General features: G+C 42.5%; 1 protein-coding gene across 2 annotated transcripts; it reads left to right on the top strand.

Moving 5' to 3' along the window:
• Positions 1-1,571: 1,571 nt before the first annotated feature.
• LOC124413021 (paired box pox-neuro protein) lies at positions 1,572-22,718 on the top strand. Of its 2 annotated transcripts, none has more exons than XM_046893327.1 (6): positions 1,572-1,960; positions 6,381-6,431; positions 14,464-14,684; positions 19,652-19,898; positions 21,443-21,617; positions 21,795-22,718. In XM_046893327.1, the coding sequence occupies exons 2-6, from the start codon at positions 6,419-6,421 to the stop codon at positions 22,339-22,341; spliced, it is 1,203 nt and encodes a 400-aa protein (XP_046749283.1). In that variant the 5' UTR covers positions 1,572-1,960; positions 6,381-6,418; the 3' UTR covers positions 22,342-22,718. The 2 variants fall into 2 exon arrangements, with proteins under 2 accessions (XP_046749283.1, XP_046749274.1); XM_046893318.1 differs by having other exon boundaries at positions 1,573-1,960; positions 19,625-19,898.
• The last annotated feature ends 63 nt before the right edge of the window (positions 22,719-22,781 follow it).

Raw genomic sequence — 22,781 nt, 5'->3', positions numbered from 1 at the left:
TAGTTGTAAAACATAAGAAGAATTCAAAAATGATTCTACAATTATTTGTGCGGAAATGTAATTTATGGACTTCTTAGTTAGCGACAGCCAATCTCATGTAATTTAAATTTGAAATTCATAAACATAAAATTGAGCGAGAAAAAAAGAAACGGGTGGATGTATTGGAAATAAAAAGTTTCAGAGGGTTGAACTGGCTCTCCGAAAACATTAAACCACATCAATTCTCTTTCTGTTTCAGCCGGGATAAAAGGGAATCGTTGACTTCGAACTTGACGTGGAAATGTTCAAATACCAGACAAACATTAGAATTCAGAGTGGTCTACTTCAAGAATACAGAACATCAGAGCGTGTGGATTGCAAAAATTTGGTAACTTTGAACAATTTTATAAATACACCTTCGGTGAAATAAAATTTACTGATTATTCCCTGTCTTTTACAGTAAGAATAAAAATTCCACACGGAAGGAAAGGATTGTTTAAGTCAATAGTGATATTCGTTTGATTCAACTAAATACCGCGAACACAATATACTAACTAAATTCAAGAAAATACTTTCGCTGGTGCAGCAAAAATTTATATTTCGTTGATTCAACGACTTTTCCTCTCAACGTAGTCTTAAAATATGTTATTTTCCAAGTTCCCTGAGTTTTCCCAATTCTCCATCCCGAATTCCCTGACTCTTCCCCGACTGCGACATCCACCCTGGTGTAATTGGGAAAAGGTCGCTTTGAAAAACGGAATCATCCCTTCCTCCCTCCAAGCACCGGGACGAGGCAAGGCGAGGCAAGGCGAGGCGAGGCGAGGCGAGGCAAGGCGGCCGTGACTCCTCGGTGCTCGGAGATCCCCGTCACGACGCGACGCGGACGCGGTGACTCGACGTCCTCTGGGGGAGCCGGCGTTGCGGAAGGCGTGTGTGCCGAGACCGCCCTCCGAGCAATGCGCGTCCCCACCCCGAGGAAGCCGGGACAGGTCGCTCCGCACGCGAGGACACGCTCCATCGTTCGGGCCTGACTGAGACGGACCGCAAGCAAAACCCGTAACCCTGGCCGTCCACTCAGAGCCACCGTGTCCTTTGGTTGGACCGCATCATCGTTTACCAGTCTCTCTCTTCTTCGATCCGATCGCCGGCCGTCGAGCTGCGTCGAGATTCGATCCGCCACTCGCTGGACCAGAAGAGAGACGATAAATAACCCAACGGCAAGGGTGTCCGGTCCCGTCGCGGTTTGCGCGTTTTGCGCGATTTTCATCGACGAGACGCGTCGCGGTGGAACGCAAATCGGAAAGGGAGGAAAGTTGCGACCATTCGCGCTTTTGCTCGCCCCGAAAATTCGCGCGAACTTTTACCCGAAGGTGCGGAAAACCGCCTGCGAGAAACGGTAAGAAGAGGAACAACTTTTAACGAGTGTTTTGGTGCCGCATATCGACCAACCCATCACCCCAGCATCCCCGACGGCCACGACGAATTCCGCAGAGCTCTTCTGGACGGTGTAACATTTTTTTTTTCTTCAACATAATACCGGCAGTGCGAAGAGGTTTTTATCCGAGAGCGGTCGTAGATTTGGTCTCGCGATCGGGGCTGGAGGAGCAAAGAGGTTTGAAAGATCGAGGAGGAATCGGGGAAGTGAGAAGCAGCACAAGCCTCGGCAAAAGCACGTGTGCGTTTAGCGGAGCCGGAGCCGGTTGTCCGTCCGTGCGGGATCGAAGGTGTCCGAAGGTTCGAGGAGCTGCAGTCAGGGGCTATTTGTCAAGCTGCAACAGGGCAAAACAAATCTGGATTGTAAAAGGAGCGAGGGAGAAGCTCGGCTTTGAAAGCTCGAGGAAGCTGAGCTCCGAGCGATCGCCGTCTCGTCGATATCGGCACGATCCTCCGAGGAAGCTGCGTATATGGGTATCCGGCAGGCATGATCCAGATGCCGGGCACGGATTGAACCAGCGCGAAACACACCATTAACAATCCTCAGGTATGTAGTAAAGGCATTTCGAGCCGTTCGCTTATATCGCCCTGTTTTCTGCACACCGTGTTTTGCGACGAGATCTCGTCTCGCATAGGCGATCCGCGGATGATGCCGGCCGGCCGGCCGATCCGATTGATTGCCCTTGTATTTCTTGTCAACATCGGGATCCTCCTCAACAGCCGCGGACCTGATCCAATTACCCATATAGTATACTGCCTCCGTTCGCTGCGGCAATTACCGGCCATAATGTCTCTCCCCCTAGCCGAGAAAACTACTCTTCGCGCTCTTGTAAACGTGTCGGGATTGTGTTCAAGGTACTTGCAAAAACGACAATATATACATCTATAATAATAATAATAATAACAATAATAATAATAATAAAAAAGAACGAAATCACCTGCCGGGTCATCGAAGGCCGGTTCTAGAGTGAGAAACGACTTTTTTTTTACTTTTCGGGATAAAATGATGCGCGAAGAGGAATATAATATTTTTTTTATTTATTTATTTTTTCCTTCTTTCTTACTTTCTTTTACGAATATATTACACACACATAGATCCTGTTGCCTCCTCACAAATCACGACGTAACGAATGTCAGACGCGCAACGGGCCGAATGACACCTATCTCGTTATATTATACGCGTAAGCTGGACGTCGCGTCGAGAACGCAAATTTCGTCGATATATTACTAGTTAATTGGCTGTTAATTAGAACCTATGTACAAAAATTTTATTTCGTAAGTAATACGGAATACGATGCGAATATAATATATAATTTATAATATATATGTATAATATATACATATATATATATATAGCTGGATCGCTTTGGAAAAAATAAGAAGTGTTCAAAATCATACTAAATAAACGCGCAGAACGGCAGCGTGAAATATTTTCTGTGATTTCCTGACGACTAGGATAAATTTTCATGTTAGAAGTTGAAGTTATTATGGTTTATACACGCAGCTGTATATTATATTGGCCGAAGGTATAATAGCTTTGAGCTGTGTCGTGAATGATGAAGATCATTGGCGTTAATTATGAGGATACGGGAGGAGAGCTGATAAATATTCAATGACTTTGGTATTAGCCATAAAGTCTTAGCACGGCGGGTCAGGTCGGTCGATCATTCGAGGCGATTCGGTCTGTGATTAATACTGTTTACTCGCAGCAACGACATTGAGATTGCCAATTGCACGTGCGGTTATGGCGAAACACACCTAAGCGGCTCGAATAAAGCGCATAATGAATATTCAAATTCCGTACTAAATTTATCCTGAATCCATTTCGTTAGTATATATATGTTACTGTTGTTTTTTTTTTCTTTTTTTTTTTTTTTTTTTCTGTATCTTATTTTACCTGCATAATAAAAAATTCTTCGCGTAGTATAAAAAATAAGCTTACGGCAAAACGCGTTGCGATTTCGGCGTATAAACGACGGGGGCAACGTGTGCCCACAATGTGACCAATCCGGCCAATTGCAAGGAGGCGTGCACACGCCATCGCTTCATTTGAAATGCAAATTTCCTCGTATATGTTGTATACACTTTCTTTCTAGATTCACGCTGCCCCCCCCCCCCCCCCCCCCCTCGCCCTCCTGTAAATGCGCCCTTCCCAAAGACCAGCCCCGAATTATTCTAATTACATCCCCAAAGCTTAGCTGCTCATTTCACGCGAGGGGTAATCAGTTCCGAAATCAAATCCCGCGCCAACGTTGCGGGCAAAATCGGTTCGCGGTGCCGATTTTCGATGCGGGAAAATTCCGGTCGGGGAGATTTTTCCTCAAGTTCTTCTTCTTCTTCTACTTCTTATTCTTGTTCTCTCTCGAAAATACTTATCTTTACGAAGGTCCAAAAAGTCGTTTTGACCAACTTCCGTGACGCGATATGAAGCACCGAGGCACCGCAGCCGCGACCGTTCAAAAACGATCGAAGATTGTACCATGACGTTATACATTCGCCGCTTGCCTGCTTTGCTTGCCTCTGCTTGCCGGTTAATGTTCGCCGCACGATCTCCGCGCGGAATATCGTGCGACGTCGAGACGAGCATTAATATGTATATTCGAATTTTTATGGCCCCGGGCTCTTCTTTTTTCCTCCTTTTTCACGCCATTCATTTTTATATCCTTCCTCTTTTTTTTTTCTTTCGTTTTTTATAACTCGCCGATTTTAGGGCACGCCGCGAGTTCCCCCGAATTTATAAGGTCGATCTCACGATAAGCCAGAGCTTCGGGATATTAGGAATCCGTTTGAACGGTCCAGATTAATCTCCGATGAACGGGACAGCTGTTCTTGCATGTTATACCTGGGCGTGATTAACCCGCGTGTATGTGCAGCCGTCAGTTTTAAAACTATTTACCATTATCTAAAATCAATGTCCTTAATTGCCCCCCCCCCTCCTCCTCCTCCTCCTCCTCCTCTCATCCAGGAGTCTTGAATCTCCCGTTACGAACCTTGTCAATTCTCCGAGGATAACGAGTGGATTCAATAAACCGGGGACAGTGTAGATAAATCTGTTACAGCTGCTGCACTGCACGCGGGGTTGAAATCTGAAGAATGCATTACACACACATAAATCAGGGCCCGCGGTTTAGGCCGATAAATTGACGGGTTCGACCCGGTAATTCAGACTCGGGTTGTAAGTGCGGCTCAAGCTCGGTCCGAGGTCCGAGGATTCGAGGGAGCTCTTATTTCGTATTGGTAGAAATAATTCAGGTATAAGTAGGAGAACCGCCGCCGCCGCCGCCGCCGCCGCCGCATCGCTGCAGGAGCAGAAGGAAAGAAGGAGTGACGATGGTGCCGAGGCTGGAATTTCGAACGGTTAATGGTGGTTAAGGGTACCGCGTCGCGAAGAGAAGAGTTCGCCGCGGGGTGAAAGAGGGAGGAGGTGAGGGAACGGGGAGAAGACACGTGTTCGCAAGAGTTACACCGGCAAAACCTTGGGAACGCCAGAAATGCGGTGCTGACCATGCGGACTATGGTCGTCCTTTGATTTATAATAATCGCTCAATCCTTCTTTTACGAAGACGTCTGCTGCCGCTTTGCCGAGAAGAAATTATACTCCCTGAGTACGGTTGAAAATAAAAGAATTCCGAGGAAATGAAAAACGCCATTTTTCGCTCGCTCTGTACGAAGTCGAAGTCGAAGTCAGTCGCGCTAATGTGTCGCGTATGAAACAGAAAAACGAAAAAAAAGAAACTAAAAAATTAGATAAGTACAATCTTCTATCTCAAATTGAATGATATTTTACGTTTCAAGATTCATATTTAAACTTGAAAGATATTATTTTCAAATCTCGGTGTTAAACAGTGCAAAGACAACTTTTTCATCAAGCTTGCAGATCGATTCTAAGTTCAGGCTAGTGAAAAAATCACCATTTTACTAATATAAAAAAATCACTATTTCTATCGTATCCAACCTACTCTACTCTTTCCTCTTCTTACTCCCTAGATTAAGCCTTAACCCCGTTAAATTTTTCACACTCGTACCGATCGCGCAACGCGGAAGAAAGAGACGAAAAAACTCACCGGCGTGCAATATTTTGACCATTTCGACTTTCTCGGTACGCACGTGATCTATAATTCGATCAGATTAAACGGGATCTAAGCGTGTAACTAGCCTAATGCGGGGTTCGGCGTTTTCCTTGGCGGTGTGGTAATGCCACTCTAACCTCGAAATCACCGAGGCATGAACCTGGCAAAAGGGTAGCGAGTAGACCGGTTGTACACGAATATGCGGGGGTGGAGGGAGAGCGGACTTGTAACGGGTAGTTTGATAATCATGCATTAATTTGCATCTCAAAGTACACGCCATCCGCTTCGCTACGCACGCGTTTCGACCGTACTCTGACCATTCAGTTCTCAAACCACCCCCGAATCCACTCACCGACGAAAAGCATCCCCGAAACTTGGGAAAATTTCGGCGGATTTTGATCGTTCTATTTTCACCTTTTCAACAACAACGTACCCCGTTTTTGATCGAAGCTAGAAATTTCCCCAGCTTTCTCACCCCCGCAAGCGACCTTCGCTGATTTTTCACCCCTTTGCCAATTCACCGTGTGCGTCGATATGAGAGCCACTGTCTATGCCAGCGTAATATTTAGCCGTGCTTTGCTTATCGCTGTGGTTGCATATTTAAGGGCTGCCATGTCAAGCGTCAAGCGCGCGCTTTGAATACATTTAAATTCATTAGAACAGAAGCCCAGAAGCCGCTAGCGCCGCGGCACCGAGCCCAGAAAGGAGGGAATGAAATAACGTATCGCGCCCCGGTGAAAATATGACCGCCGGCTACGAGCTATTCGGCTTCTCGAGGGGGGAAAAAGCGGGTTCGACGCGCTCGTCGCCACCCCGAAAACAGAAGCGTAGACGACCCCCCGTCCAAAGTTGATTATTTAGCAACAAAAAGCAACAAATTCTCCTCGTTTGTTACAGAAACGAAGGACTGGATCGATCCTCTCCAACGATCCGAGATGCCGCACACCGGTAAGTTGCAAATATATAAAATAATCGGGTTAATTTTAATTAGAAGGAACGATCAATTTTGAAAACAAAAAAGAAAACAAATTGTATACAATTTCTCACTTGAACTTTGTCCAATGAATAAAAATGCTCCATCGCGGCACGTGTCACAGTCCTTACAACTGAAAACTGAGAAAATTGTTGTTAAATTTTATGAAAATAAAATCTGATCATAGCACAGGTTGTTGTCGCCGGTCTTCTTTCCCGAGATTTATCACTAGAATGAAAAAGGGGATAAATTAGCTAGGCGTAATCTCAGCTCGAATCTGAGTCCAGTGTTCAGCTACCGTCGGCAAGATCAGAGGCAGCGACGTATCCAGTAGTAAAAATTAAATCTGTCCCCGTCGGATCCCGCGGGGAACCGAATAGAAGGGATTTTGGACCCGGTCAGTGTTCCTGCAACGCGGCCGTCGAAGCTCGGCACGGCGTTAGGTTCAACTAAATCACGATTTAAAAGACATTTTGATAGTAATTAACGGAGAATCCCTATTCGGCCCACCGAGTTTAAGATCTATGGATTCAAATGTAACGGAACCGTTTTAAAATCCGGGGTACAGGTTGAAGAAGTTGAAGAAAAAAGGACAACAACAATCTACCTGCATCGCGTCTCAGTTCAGCTGCCAACAGAGGCGGTCCTGCCTGCCTCCTGCCTCTTTCCTTTCTTTATTACTTTTTAATACATTTTATACCAACTTTAATTATACTCGTGTGGGTATATCGGGATTTTTCTAAATCAAAATCTCACAGGTGCCTCTCCGCACTTCCTGTATCTCATACAGGCATAATTCTTCAGGCCACACAGGATGCGGTACAAGCTTGGACGTGGATATACCTGCATAGGTGTATATATGGATACGTGCATATCTCTAACCATTTTCAACGCGCATCGTTACAATTCTTCAAATTTTTCACTCAGAATATTCTCTGTACCGTGGGAATGAAATACCTGCTTGATCTGAATTCACATTTGTATTTAACGTGTATCATGTCTGCAAGGGGAGGATCCCAACGATTCACCGTTACCTACGGAGTAAACCGGTTGAATTGTGTGTCGAAAATTTTACGCTGCAACAGCTAGCTCGTCAATCCTTAATGACAATTTATTTCTTCTTTCACACTCGTGTAATTGAGATGATTGGTAAATTTTTAAAGAAAGTTTAGATATTTTATTTAACAGCTTTCCAGGATCTTGGACTTGAAAGAAAAAAAATTTTAATCACGTAACCATTTTTAAGTGAAATTGGCAAAATCAAGAGCAGAAAAGGCAACCGATTTTTCTGATAATACTAAGATTGATTTAGTTGTTGATAATAATTGCTTTCGATTTTTATCGCTTGATCTGTAAAATGGCAACTATTCTAAGGAACCCGCGAGTCTTCCGAATCCAGGGACGAAGAGTGTCCGGCGATCTGCAGGACATGGAGGGATTTACACGAGGCTTAAAAACACAAACATCAGAGAGATTCTTGTAGCCGCGAGTATGGGATATAATCGGAGCCACGCGCCTTCACGTTCGATCGAAGTGAGCCGAGGATCGGTAGCCGGGCTTAAACCATTCGTATAATAATTATACGTGGCTCAGATAATTATGTTATTAACTCAATTACTCCTGTCGGCGGATCCGTCCAAAATAACGAGCGTCGAACCACCCCGGCGGAAAAGAAACGAAACAGCGATTTCCGAGATTCTATATATGAAATACCTACATGTGTAACAATTATATCCCCGTATCGCGAAGTTATAAAGTCTCCTTGTGAAGAGGGAAGAAAGTTGTATTTGTGATTTTTGAAAATTTCGCAACTTAGAGGCAACGAAGAATTGAGTTGAACGAAATATACGAGCAGAAGAGAAAAAGAAATGCTGCGGAAAATCGACGCCAAGCTTGCCCGGAAATGACGAAATTACCGTGAGAAAGATGCAGGCCTGTGCGAAGCGTTCTTTGAGTAAGAAAAAAAATTTCTCTTTCTTTTCTACGCTGATCTCGCTTTTATTTAACGCTTTACGCGTAGTTGAAGATAGCTTGACTCAAATTATAAATATCCACGCGACATTCTCTGAGAAAAAACTGGACGAGTTCAAAATTGTTATAACAGTGATCAGAGCTTTCAATGATAACTCTTACTTTCGCTCCGAGTGAAAGAAAATTCATAATATTCCGCACATTTCTAAAAAGTTCGGTATTTCGACAAGAAAATAAGAAAAAAAATAAATAAATAAATTTAATGCTCACGCATTAGAAGAGAATTCAACGCAATAATTTGCTGATTAATTATAGCCTGCGGAAGTTCTTCACTTAATTGGCTCTTTTTATTATAGCCGCTGTAGTAGCGAAGAGCGAAATGAAGAGATTGCCGCGGTTGCGACGATTGCAAAACAAAAATAAATAAATAAAGAAATGAATAACGATAAAAAAAAAACTGCAAATAATGGACAGCTGCAAAGTGACAAATTCGGCAATTCTAATCGACTCAGTGTGGCGTGTGATTTTACAAGAAGAGGCATGCGGTCGAGGTGGACATGAAAAGGGACACAAAGTACACGTTTCTCATATCTCGCGGATTCGTGTATGTAGATATTAGAGTCCTGGTGCATCGCCGAGGCGCATTCCGTTTTTGTGGTAATAATAATTTACTCCTGTCCGTCGGTCCGTCGCTCCGACGTAACGCAGCTATATAAGCCGAGCAAAATTTCACTCCAGGGCGAATGAGGCCCATTTTTTGTCATAATAACGCCAAAATCATGATGCATCTTCGGATTTGTGCGGTAAAACTTGACTCGTGTCAAAACTTACGTTAATTTCTTATGAATATGCCAATGTCGAGAGCTAAGTTCTTGCAGCAGTCGTCAAATTTCTTGGTCGATATTCAAAATACCAAGGCTCACTTTGATCGATTGCTAAACTACAAAATTCGCGAGGAACGAGTAAATAATTATACCGTGGTAATAAAAACATAAACCAGAGGAGAAAAAAAAATTCCTTAACTCTTCATCGGAATTAATTTTTCATATTTATTATTTAACATAATTCTTTATTCATTTATATATTCAATGCGGTGATAGTTAAAAGGTCAGGGATCTCTTCGTGCTGTGGTATGTTAGGTTTTTTTGCAACACTACAAGCTTTTGTACTTCTTATATAATCATTATATTGTTAGGTTATCTTTTTTCTTGTTTTTTCTTCCTCATTCTATCGCGAAGCAATAAACTAAAAGGTCAACCTTTCGTGGTACGTGATAAAAGTTTGAAGCACGTTAAACAGTTGTCAAAAAATTTCATCGACGAAACGTGTCAGAATTCTTTAACGAAGGTGATAATTATTCGAGAGTGATGTACGCTCAGAAATTATACGTACATGTGACTTGGTATAATAATAATAGTACGGCGAATCTCGAAGCGCTTATCTCTCGATCTGAAATCAAAAAATTACCCAACATGCATTAGTTCGTAGTTCCTCATCGTGTCATTGAACGCCTAGTAGTCGGTTGAGTTAACGGCTTTGCGTACCCATGGATCGGGTGAATTATTATCGACGTCGAGCATTAAAAATTTCAGCTTTCCGTACCTACGGTGTAGCGTATGTTTCGAACATCTTCTAGTGGCTATCAATGTCACAGCTTGTCTCCAATCACATTGATTATAAACCTATCCAATCCACCTCTCGAAATGTAACGCGAAAAATTACGATTTAAAAACGTTTCGAAACAGAAATATTTAATATATATTAAAATTAAAACATTTACGCAGATTTATTTTTCGCAGAGAATCGGAGGAAAAAATTTAGATAAATTCTGTAACTTATATCCAAAATTTAGATTAGATTCTTCCACTCGAGGTATAAACCTTTCTACAATAGGTATTCTAATTGTATATATTGCACACGTGAATACTGGCGACGTGTGTTATCTATCAATCTAATTGCCATCGAGCTATGTGACGTATAATATAGTAGGTATAAGGTATCTCTAGCAGCGGTTTCGCAATAGTATAACAGTGAGTTTTGCAAAGTTGGAGTGGAAGAGAAACCGCGATGCAAGTTTCTTCTGCAGTGCATTGTTAGCAGGTAGGTACAGTACACATTAGGTACAGCGAACTAATTCCTCGAGGTATACGCGATTCTTATCAAACTTCTCATTTAAATTCGTAATGACAAACGAATAGATAGCTGGCAAGGGTGCACACTGCAGGGTGTAACGGGCATACACGTACATATATGCATACTTACGTATAGGTACATGTTTATATGTATATATATATGTGTATGATACTAGATATATGTTCATGAAACCGGCCTGCAATTACTAGAGTTTCTGGATATTTATTCCTGCTGATTGTATGCTATAGATATCCGCGGAATTAGCATTCGGTTATATTGCCTCTGTGCACATGCAAATATTACAGACGTATGCAAACTCGAGCAAGCATGCAGCGGTTATCTCTGCGATAATTGTGTTACGAGGGTTCTTTGATGTTTTGAAAATTCGGAATGGTATGCACGAGAGAGAGAGAGAGAGAAAAAAAAATTGATAAAAGACAGAGAGAGAAGGGGAGAGGGGAGGTGAAGTTGAGGAAAAATAGAAGTGGTTAAAACGGACAAAGTGTCGTCAGCGAGTATAAGCAACGGCGGGATTTAAGAGGAGAATAAAATGAAACGAAACGTGAGACGAAATGTGAGTAAAGTGGAGAGCGAAGAAGAGAGCAACGCAATCGACGGGAAAAAAACCCTTTCGAAACTCCGATCCGAGAGATAAGATCGCCAAAGAGTCAGTCGGTGAAAGCGCGTGGATTTAACCCGGCTTCGGTATAATACGAAGAAAACACTGCACCGTGGGGTTTATAGTTAATACCATCCAGGAGTCTAATTAAACAAAATCTTAGGAATTTCAGCTGTCTACTAATTATAATGCCTCCAATTAATCGCTACTGCAAGCTACTATATATATATATGTATATGTATATGTATATATATATATATATATGTGTATATACACGACGGAATAAAATTAAGAAGCTCCCGCGGCGTTGAATTCCGTCCCTACGGAAATGTATACTTATATTTGTATCTACGACTTCTCTGCATCTGGGATAAATTTATTCACCAACTACACAGTCGGCCTAGCGCCGTGCTATCTACTTCATCCGGTTGTCTCGAAACCGGTGACAGCCTAGCGTCAAGCCGCGGGGCGAGGCGTCTCTGATCAATCGGTGCATCAGAATGGTGATGAAAAGAAGAAATAAGGAACCAATAGGAAAAACGAAAATGCTGAACACTTATGTGGAGGTAGAAGTTCAGTAAACTTGTCAGTTTTTCCAAAGTTGGTGCAAAATTGTGCGGTAACGCAAATTTTTTCCAAGTTGAAAATCTATAAAAAGGAATGAAAACTAGAAGAAGGAATTGACTTGGAAGATAGAAATTGGTTCAAAGGAAGATTATTTTCCATTTTCCACTATGACACCCCATGAAAAGTTTGTTCGGGTTAAAAAGAAAAGGTACTGTCAAAAGATGAACGGTTTTCGTTATGTGGAAGATCACGCTCAGTTGATTTTTCGCTTTTTTACATTTTTCTGAATTCACGAAGAGTCACAAATGAAAATGGTTTTTAGAGCTTGCATTAATCACAACGTTAATTTACGTCACGAAGGAGACCCATACTTGCAATATCAAATCTCCAGTTAATGTTTGAAAAGTGGATCTGACGACTTTTTCATCATCAATTCAATCTCATAAAATAATTACAATTCAATATGAATTTTTAATGTAGAAGAATAAGATTCTTGGTTGATATTATATTATTGAGTTATGGATCATGATCATTGGGTTGTATATAAACGTCAGGAAAGAACTGATAATCGAAATGCTAAAACGTTTTTTTTCGCAAATTCAAAAAAATGTGATAAAAAAGTATAAAATCAAATGATGAATATCTTTCTTTTAACCCAAACGAACTTTCCAAGGGATGCGACGGTGGAAAATAGTATTAATTAATAGTAAATGATTTTTTTCTGAAACACCCGTAACAAATTCGTTTAGAACCCAGGTCAGTACGGTGAAAGAAACGTTTTAATCGACGCGGGGGCTTATTTGTTTCCCGAATACAGGGAAATTCGAGTTGTTTTATGCCGGTGGCGAGTGTTCCCGAGAGAATAACGAACGAGATAACGAGCTGGGACGAGAACCGAGCGAGGTTTTTTTAATTTTCAATTTGCATGCGGGACCGAGTCGAGCTGGCAAGTATCGGTTAATTTGGTAGAGAAAATAAGGCCCAGCTCTGGAAAATGTGGTCTGTTTTGTATAATAATTAGATAACAATGTTCGTAGAGTTCATTAACGAAGCAATAAGGACAAGTCGTCGACACCTCAACGAAACCCGGATTTACTCAGGCCAATCCATTTCCCATAACAATTTAGATTAAACCAAGTCGAGAATAAACGGTGCAGTCGATACCTATACCTAACGCCAACCTTCGAACCTACTGATCCTGTCGCCGCATCACGACCGATATCGTATTTCCGGCTATCTAATCGGGGCTTCAACTGACGGATTCTCGTTTTCTTAAACGTTTTCCGACTTTTACCCAGATTCAGATGGTGGCTTGTCATCTTTCCCCGAATCAAATCCTGATGCTTGATTGTTAATTGCTCGCTTCTCCGCTCTGAAAGTCCTCTGAACAAGATCCCGTAATCCAGGTCAGGTTTTTGATCATTATAATAATGAATAGTTTTGCAAATTGAGTGCGAGGTAGTCGGTTGGACTCGCGAACTAGTTTCCTTCGACATTTAAGTACGTGTAGAGGCATCCTGCTCATAATCGAGGAGCTCATCGGAGGCAGGTGAAGAAAAGGTGTTAAATTTTGACGGGGCATCGCGTAATGTAACCCAAGGAGACCGGCGAAGATCTCTGAAGCGGAGAATTTGCAGGAAGCAATTTTGAGTCTAGGGTTTCGGAGGAGCTTCTAAGGTAATTACACGACCCCGGTTTCACCCCGGACGTTTCCTCGGGGCTGCCGCACCGATTCGGAGACACGCGAGCCCGGGATGGGATGTCGAATCGCTCCCAGGGATACCTACGTTTGCCCGTTGTCATTAGGACGTAAGAAGCACGGTGCGAAACCACCTGCCCGAAACAAAACTCACTCTCGAGTCACTCACTGCCGGTATTCCATCCTCTTCGCCGAACTCATTGCCGAGTTTATACATATATCTTACGATATGATCGTTCAATGGGACTGCCGTGAGGTTACTGAGCCTTGATCCTCCTCCACGGTATTTTCGCACAATCATCGACACGCAATCTATGCACTCGAGAAATCCGATCTACGCGTGGTTATAGCAGTGCTTCATATAGCAATTGAGAGAGATCCACCCTGAAGTGACCCTTCAGACTCAATGAGCGTGAAGTTAGGAACGTTACTGAAAAGAAATCGTTTCTTAACCACGCCAACCGAAACACACTCTTATTTTAAAAAACCAACTCCTTGAAAGTCATTTTAAAATTCTACCTCGTTACGTTAACATTACTAACTTCAGCCTCGTCAGTCTGGATACAGTCGAGCTCAGAGGGATTGGAAGGTGAAAACTTTTCTACGTTCACATCATCGTGTTTCAAGTACATACTTACTATAAATTAAGAGTCACCGTGGCTCATTCTTAATTCTTTTTCAATGCACGTAGCAGGCGTAACTTCTCGGTAGTAAATTAAGAGTGAAACACGGTGCGTTTTATAGTGTGGAAAGAGAGGAGCTGATCGAGATCGATGGTTAAGATAGCGATGCAATCCTTGTGATAATCAATTCCGTGTAGGTGCTCACCGCGTGCTACGCGTTATGATCTGTGGCACGTTATTCCGGATTTCTTTTTCTCACCTTTTTCTCAACTGGCAGTGAATGTAGGTGTGATTTTGGACGTCGAGAGCGATGCCGATTCCTTCGATTTCCTCATCGGCTGCTGGTTCAATCGGCTACCGTTTATTTTACCAGAAAATATGGTCTCTTGTTGCAGGTCAAGCCGGAGTGAATCAGCTGGGAGGCGTGTTCGTTAATGGAAGACCATTGCCCGACTGTGTCAGACGAAGGATAGTCGAGCTCGCTCTGCTGGGTGTTCGACCTTGCGACATTTCGAGGCAGCTTCTGGTTTCCCACGGATGTGTATCGAAGATCCTAACCAGGTTCTACGAGACCGGAAGCATCAGGCCTGGCAGCATCGGTGGCAGTAAAACGAAGGTGAAATTACAATCTTGGATCTAAAATGCAGCTTACCTGCTTACGGTTGACAGGATTCATCACGTTTTTGAGAGGCGCGTCATTCGAATAGATCGATTGACGGATAACCGAGCCTTCAAGTGGTTTTTTCTACCCGCAATCCTTTCTCGCGCAGTGAAAATATGCACCGAGTTACCTTGATTTGAAAACCGTGTAGGAAATCGCGAAGAGAATTTGCGGGGAACTCGTTCAATTGGACGAAATTATATGAAATTATGCAAATACTTGATGGAAGGTGTTTGGATAATTGTAGATTCGTCCCGCTATACGGTGGAACAAGCTTTACTTAAAAGCTCATCAGGATCAGCCGAGCCTTGGTCTGTTTCTCGCAAAAACGTGTGTAATAAGTTTGCGCAAAATTTCATCCAATGATCACGTTATTTCCTGAAATTTTTCTAGTACCTACGATATATTTTTCTGTTTTCAATATTTTCGAATTGCTTAGAAGTCAACGTTTTCCCCCAAGCGTCGGAACTGTCAAAACGTAAAACGGAAGCAACGAAACTCCGATCGACGAGCTGCACTCGTTTCTCATTTTTCACTTTTATTTTTATCAAACTAGGATATCCGAGGAGCTTTCGGCGAGATGTGTACACACGTGTGCATCAGCCAATGCTTGGAATTCCAGATCGCAATAACACACTCACTGTGCATACAATAAAGCGTGCGTGTATGATCACTAATGGCAATATAATGGCACGTTGCTCAAAGACTTTTTCCATAGTTTCTGTATAAATATGTATAATACAAGCATGCATATACGCGGGTCGTTTTGTTTGCCAATTTCTTAGCCGCATCAGGCAACGCTTCTATTTCTTTCTGTCTTTCTTTGGTGAAATTTAATTTTTCTCCTACATCCCTTGATAACTCTATTAATTGATTGTCGTGTGATATGCACATGTGTATATCTATATATAAGAAAGATATCGATTAGGTTGGATTTCACAAAATCTATATTTCGTCTCTTTCTATCTCTATGTATCAATTACTGCAGCTTGAAAGATTGTACAGTTGTAATTTTTGGAGGAAAATATAAGGGAAGGCCGCGCCGGTGCAGCTGTGAAAGTTTTTTTCTGATCAAAATTTAGGGTAGGTAATTAAACAATGAGGCTTGGCCAACCCTTTAATTGCCTGGATCGGTGCGCGCCACTTTATAGAAGATTCGGCGATCCCTGATCTAGCCCAAGCTCCCTCGGCACCTTTTACTTTTTTTCAAAACCTCTAGCCACAAACACAGCTCTCCGCGCCTTTCCTTTTAAACCATTATTCTTCTTCCTGCCGCATTTAGAATAATTGCTGAGTAACGAAAGGTGCTGGGTTTTATACATAGTGCAGCCTGTCAAAACATGAGTATCGCTGGCTAGCCAATTTTTCCAAAATCCATATCATTACGTATAAAATATTTAATCCTATCGCAGCCCCGAAATCTTGCCGCGTCACTAATTTCGGGCTCGAAAAATTCCCAACATCATCTCAGCGGGAAAAAAAGTTCCATAAGTGCAGTCACGCAGGCCAATTATTCTTGTTCGATACAGTTCGCCAACTGGTTTGTGCATTATTTTTTGTTTTGGATCGGAAGATCCATTTCCTCTCTTCAATTTGCGTCACGCTTTGATCGCCCAAGGCTATCGTATTAATCGGGACAAGTGCTAGGCCTGCATGTATAACTTCCTGGATTACCCGACGTTGTTGAGGAGAATCGAAAGTTGCGGAAAGAGAACATGGGCGTATGAAATAACTCTAGTTTACTCTACACTTCCGGCGGTATATATACGGTACACGGAATTGTTACGCAGGATCCTTTTACTTTTACATATAGCAGATATAATAGACTGCTTCAGCGTGCGGACAAGATTTTTATTACACGTGGTACAGGCGTATATGCATATATATTATATATAGTAGATGGACAGCTACTCGAAAGAGCGATGTGTACTTTTCACTTTCTCTCTTATAGACATCAGTGGATGGACAAGTTCCGAAGACGTAGACGATATACGTAATGCGTAATAATTTTCCCTTTTATTTCTCCACTTCCCCGACGCAGATATGACAATGGATGATATTACAGGCGTCGTTATATCATCAGTAACGCGTTACACATTATTACAGTCTGTACTGCATAGTTATAATATGCGGGGAAATCGATGCACGATGCTTTATAGATGCTTTATATATTCGATACGGAAATTTTTATTTACTCTTCGCTATTAACTATCGTTTGAGCAGCATGCGCCGTGTTTTAGGACCTCGAGAGAAGTAAAGACCACTCGATAAATCATAAAGTGAAAAATAAATACGATGTATCTAGGTGGGAGTGTAAAGCTCTGTGTTATAGGTTGGGTCGAAGGCCCCGGTTGTTCTCGTTCAAACAGAGCACTCCTTGCGGCAAAGATCTTAATTGCCCGATAAATGCTGGCGACCAATCGTTGAATTTTCACCGACATGATCTACGCTGTGCAGTAATTAATTACACTTCAACCTTTGCATTAATTATCATAACCGACGGATTAGACGGGCAACTACCACGCGTGTTACCACCGGAAATGATTGATCTAACCCGCCATATCCTGCCTCGGAATAATCATGCTGAAACAGAAGTGCGCACTTGCCGTGAAAATCTATAAATGCGATGATCGATATTATATTCCTTTAACTACTCAGGAAACGGAAAATTAGAAAATACCGCGCATTTATCAAAATCCCTTTAATTGCTGTGGTTCAGTTTATGAATGTTTAGTGATGAAAGGTCGCGACAAAAATATGAAACCGAAGTTTATAGTATTGAATAATTAAAGTACTCTGACATTTGTTTCCAATTGTATGTATAACTTGTCGGCAAATTACGAATATTCTTCACATTTGAATTTCATTCAATAAGCCTGAAACCTTCGATCTTTCATTATGCCGAAGGCCGTTTTTAGTCGTTCTCCTTGTGTCACGCCTGAACAAAAATAACTCTAACCGACTGAAGATATTCTTAACGGATTTCCTACGTGTTCCTACGTCCGGTGAAACTTTGTCGTGCGATCAGCCGGGTTGTAACTGCTCCTAAAAACAACAAGAGGAAAAAAAGAACGTTAGCATCGCGATATCTGTAGTCTTCTATCTGCAGCATGTAACCCGCAAATAAGTTTTCAGATCTGTGATGACGTCGGAGATATATAAATGCCTGGGGTGTTCGGTATCCTACATTATATAGACCTGCACACATGCTGTACTTGAAATTGGTTAACCTGTTAGGTAGCCGGGCTTATCTAACGTTTACAATTAGCGCCAGATGTTTAGGGTTGAAACCACGCGGCGAGACACTGTTCGAAATAATTCTGCCACATTAAGGACCGGTGTTGAAGAATGACGGGCATAACTGACTATCGGTCATGTGTGTATAAGGTACTAAGGTACGCGCACATGCATGCACACGATTTGCCCATGGTCTGGGCTTCTGATCATCGCCACACGGGTAATTGTTCCCAGCTCGACGGAAGTGTCCACGGGGTAGAGATTAGAATCTGAGATGTTCCCTTCCGCACGCAACTTCTAACCCCTATGTTGATGCTTCTGTCCGGTGCCGGTAATAATACACACACGCAGAACCGTAATACGCGGTATCCAGGGGTGCATTCGGGCGCTCGTGAAGTCCTCACCCGATACACCAAATCCGAATGACAGAATTCCACAGCTTCCGCTTCTTCGGTGTCTTTCGTTCATTTTCTCCTGTCGAGTATGTAAGTATTTCGATTGAATTTTCAGTCAGTCCTTTGTAACATTTCTTACTAACGTCGCGCTGAACTAAGATGGCCGCCATTCCGCACTTGGAATTTTCTTTCGGCTGTAAAATCTCTTCTAATACTCATGTGTCGTTGAAGACTAGTGCATGCCAGACAATAGGATGGCAAGAACGGTTTGGTCATAATTACCCCATTGACGAAGGCCCGAAAGCTGTGAATTTAGTTTATAAGATCGGATAATGATTTACCCTGAAACGCTGTGACAAAAGACGCGGTAGAAAAATTGAAAACAATTTTAGAGCTATAGTTAATTGATTACCGATGGCGCAGCTCACGCGAGAAAGGAAAATAAATGGCCGTACATCTTCCGGTTCACTTCCTGAAATCTCAGCCCTTCCGCTTAAGGGTATCACGGGCCTGAATTAAGGAGTCGGTAGTTAGGTACTCAGGTATCTTCGATCTGAAAATCAGTACGGAATACGTGAAAGAATATCATTTGCATAGTGTTAACATAAATTTTCTCGTCAAATTAGCATTAATTAGCAATGCAAATGAAACGGATTGAGAACCACTGTTTGACCACTGACCAAGCAGATGACACCCTAAACCCAACTAAACTGAAATAAAGTACTGAAGCATTGCTATCTGATTGACGGCTCCTTCACCTGTGCACCACGGCGTTCGCTTTCGTCGTGGTTAACTCTCCCTTGTAGGTAAGCACCTCGACCGTTCACGTAGACGTACCTAATAACCATGCGCACGTGGACTCGTGTGCGTTTGACCATAACTACTCACCACCGCTTCGCCCATCCCTACGCGAATGGCATGTGAATTTTGTCCTGCGACGCGGACTGCAGCGCTGCTCTGTGTTTAGGTCGATATTTCGGGGACTGCCGAAACGGTTATACTCAAATTAAATAGTCGTTATAAGGCCCAGCACCTCCGATCATCTTCGCGAGTCGAGCCTTCGAATCACCGGACGAAACGGTCAGGATGATGAGATACGGTCCTGATGACACGACGGACGGATCTTAATCCCGTCGCGACATGTGATAATTGTTTCGAGATATCGTCGCTTAGCCAATGCCTGTTTTATAATAACATGACAATGCTGCTAAGGAACTATAAGGGATAAATTTTAACCTAGTTTTTTACGTTTCTCCGTTTTAGACTAACAAGAGAGCTTTGCTGTTGCAGCAAGTCGCAACGCCGACGGTCGTCAAGAAGATATTACGCCTGAAACAGGAACAGCCAGGCATGTTCGCCTGGGAGATCAGGGAGCAGCTTGCGAGGCAGGGAGCCTGTGATCCCCAAAGTTTACCTTCCGTATCCTCGGTGAACCGAATTCTCAGAGGTGGAGGACTTCACGCCGATCATCCAACGATCGATGGCGGCTCTTCGAGCGCCTATCAGACCCAGATGACGTCCAATCTGAACACCAGAGGTAAAAAATCTATTGGCACTCGGTCGAGCCTGATAATACCAGTTATGAAATCAATTGGCAAAACCTTGGTGAATCCGTTCATCGCCTGATCGTCTTGACCGCAACGACAAAAAAAAAAAAAACCTCTACCGCAAACATCGCGTTGTAACAGAAATTTTTGTGTGGTTCGTGGTTGGTTTGCTCTTTGTACTAACGTAAAAACTTAATTCGTACTTGAAAGAGGGTTTAAGCTGCGAGGGATGGCGGGGCAAAAACCTCCGCTCGGTACAGGTAATAATTTGCGAAACGAACTCGTGCAATCTTGTCGGATTTTTACACATATATATATATATATACATATAATATACAGAACCGCGAAGAGACCCCGCGGTATTAAATGCGTCATATTAAATTCCACAAATTATATTAACCGTCTTCCAGAACTCCATGCGAAGTGGCATGATCATAAACTACGTAAATCCGACCATCAAACGTACCATAAGATACTCTTTTCTCAGTCTTAAAATGACGGGGCTGGAAACTGAAACGTGTATATATATATATATATATATATATATATATATATATATATACATTTGTAATTTCTAATTTATTGCTAATAAATAATTTAGAAATGCAGAAGCTACAGCAAGCGAAATCCTATAACGGTAACATTGTTTCTTGCGGTACATAGGCTGGCGTGATATCTTGCATTAAACTTAAGAACTAAACAACAAAATTACATTCTACATACTCAAGACGGTTCAATTAATACCATATAATGTAGAATGATAGTATAAATCGCGCAGAATTATTAGAATAACTATTTCTATAATTGAACTCATATACCGCTGCTACGATTTTCGTTACGTTTTTCTAATTTACATCGAAAGGCAAGAGGATTGTGAAAAAAAATGTAACCTTCGCAGATTTTCGCAACAGCTTGTACAAACAATAGAGCAAACGGTTCGTCGGGCGCAACCGTTGAGCAAGTATCGAGTAGGTACCTACTGTTGCGTTTTGTGTTCGAATAAAATCGCGAGGCACGCGATCTCGAGTCTCTGCAGTGCCTAACCCACTGAAGGCAGATTATTGCGAGGCGATTATTTTTGCACGGCAATTATTAATCTCTGCGTTACATAAGCATCGCTTGTGTATATGTATCTCTATGAATACATGTGTAATATATACATACTCACATACATATATGGATAAAACGGCTTCGTGCAGCGAGTTTAATGCTCGGTGCAACGAGGCTGAATTTGCAACTTCTTTCGAGCAATATCGCAGCGTGATCCGTGGTTTAAGTCACGCGGGGCGTGTCGGGCCTCAAAGTGTGTATATATGTATATACATGTATGATGTATACATATGTGTGTGTATGTACACCATACCTATGTACGAACAATCGATGCATGCAGCCTGTCGTACGCCGGTTGATAATTACAGACTAATTAGCTTCGGTATCGCTCTCTGCGTAGCGTGTATGCGTGTATTGTAACGGTACACCGCCTCCGAAGCTGGACCGATTGTCTTTATTACTTATACACTAACTCGCATTTCAGACGCCCTAATGAGGACCGACTATCAACAGAAGCTCTTTTACCCCGGGACCCTCGGACCCCTGCATATTTCAACAACCTCTGGCGGCGCCACACCACCGTCTTGGAATCCCAGCTTCTATTCCTCTCTCTATCACGCTACGACCCTCCACTTGCAGCACGGAATGCAAACCTTTACGTGAGTCGAATCGAATGATAATCGAACAAAAAGTATACCGATTAATAATTGTGCTTGAAATAATTCTTTGAATGATATTGAATCATCGTTTTTGACAAAATACCACGACAAAGAATAATAACTTAAGAATTATTATTCAATTGACTGCGAAATAACGAATGACACTGCTTTTCACAGATCGCTGGAGTCGGAGCGACTCTCGCAACAGGGCAATAGCCAAAGTCAAGTCGACCTTAAGTCAAGTTCAAGTTCGATGGCGGGTAGCGACGATTCGTTGGACAAGAGTGACCTGGACGATAACAACGAGTCGCAGGACACCTACAAGTCCTTTCAAAATTCTTCGCTGATACTGGAGCTCGGTCACAAGATCGGTAGTGACCGAAGCGCATTCGTTCGGCACGGAACGCCGGTCTTGACGTCGAAGTTAAAAAGCATCCGAAGCTCGCCGAGCAGCTCGGACCAGAGCAACGTCGGGGATATGGACTCGAACGAGGCCTGCGAGTCGCGGAAGGTCCTGGAAACCGACGAGCCGATAAATCCGAGCGAGTCCAACACGGAAAGTGACCGGCAACCGGCCGCGCAACCTCAACGAAAACGGAATCCGTATTCCATAGAGGAACTTCTCAAGAAGGACGAGAACAGAAACGAGTCGAAAAGGCAGAGATTGACGAACATAACCGGGGTCGTTCAGCCCTGCGGTCTCGTCCTTGACAAGGATATTTAGAGTTAGGAAAGTTTGTCTAATTAAAAGCGGCTACGCGCGCTTCAACTATCGTATTATCGCACCCTCGCGACTGTCGTTATGATTATTATTATTATTATCATCATTATTATTATTATTTGTTTTTTCCTTCATTTTAGTAGCTATTATTTTTCATTATTTTCATTATCGATCACCTTACGAGTCATTTTCGTTGTTGTAGACAGTAATGACTTTGCACACTGTAAATTTTAGCTTATGATATTTATACGTAATGATAACTAAATTATTGATGCCATCTTCACGATCACGGTGATCCTGAAACGGAAGCCATAACGTTATACTGTAGGAAGGTATTGTGTAGATTTTAGTGTCTGGAGTTGACCGTACTTCGTATGCCTATATATATACACATCTATATATATATATATATATATATAATAGATTACTTACAGCGTTAAGAA

Source organism: Diprion similis, chromosome 2, assembly GCF_021155765.1.
Source record: "Diprion similis isolate iyDipSimi1 chromosome 2, iyDipSimi1.1, whole genome shotgun sequence".
Taxonomy (NCBI): Eukaryota; Metazoa; Arthropoda; class Insecta; order Hymenoptera; family Diprionidae; genus Diprion; species Diprion similis.
This window is presented reverse-complemented; position numbering and strand designations above follow the sequence as displayed.

Coding starts and splice junctions, on each gene's coding strand:
- LOC124413021 (XM_046893318.1), top strand. Junction 14,685..19,624: donor TCGGTGGCAGTAAAACGAAG/GTGAAATTACAA, acceptor TCTCCGTTTTAG/ACTAACAAGAGAGCTTTGCT. Junction 19,899..21,442: donor GTCCAATCTGAACACCAGAG/GTAAAAAATCTA, acceptor CTCGCATTTCAG/ACGCCCTAATGAGGACCGAC.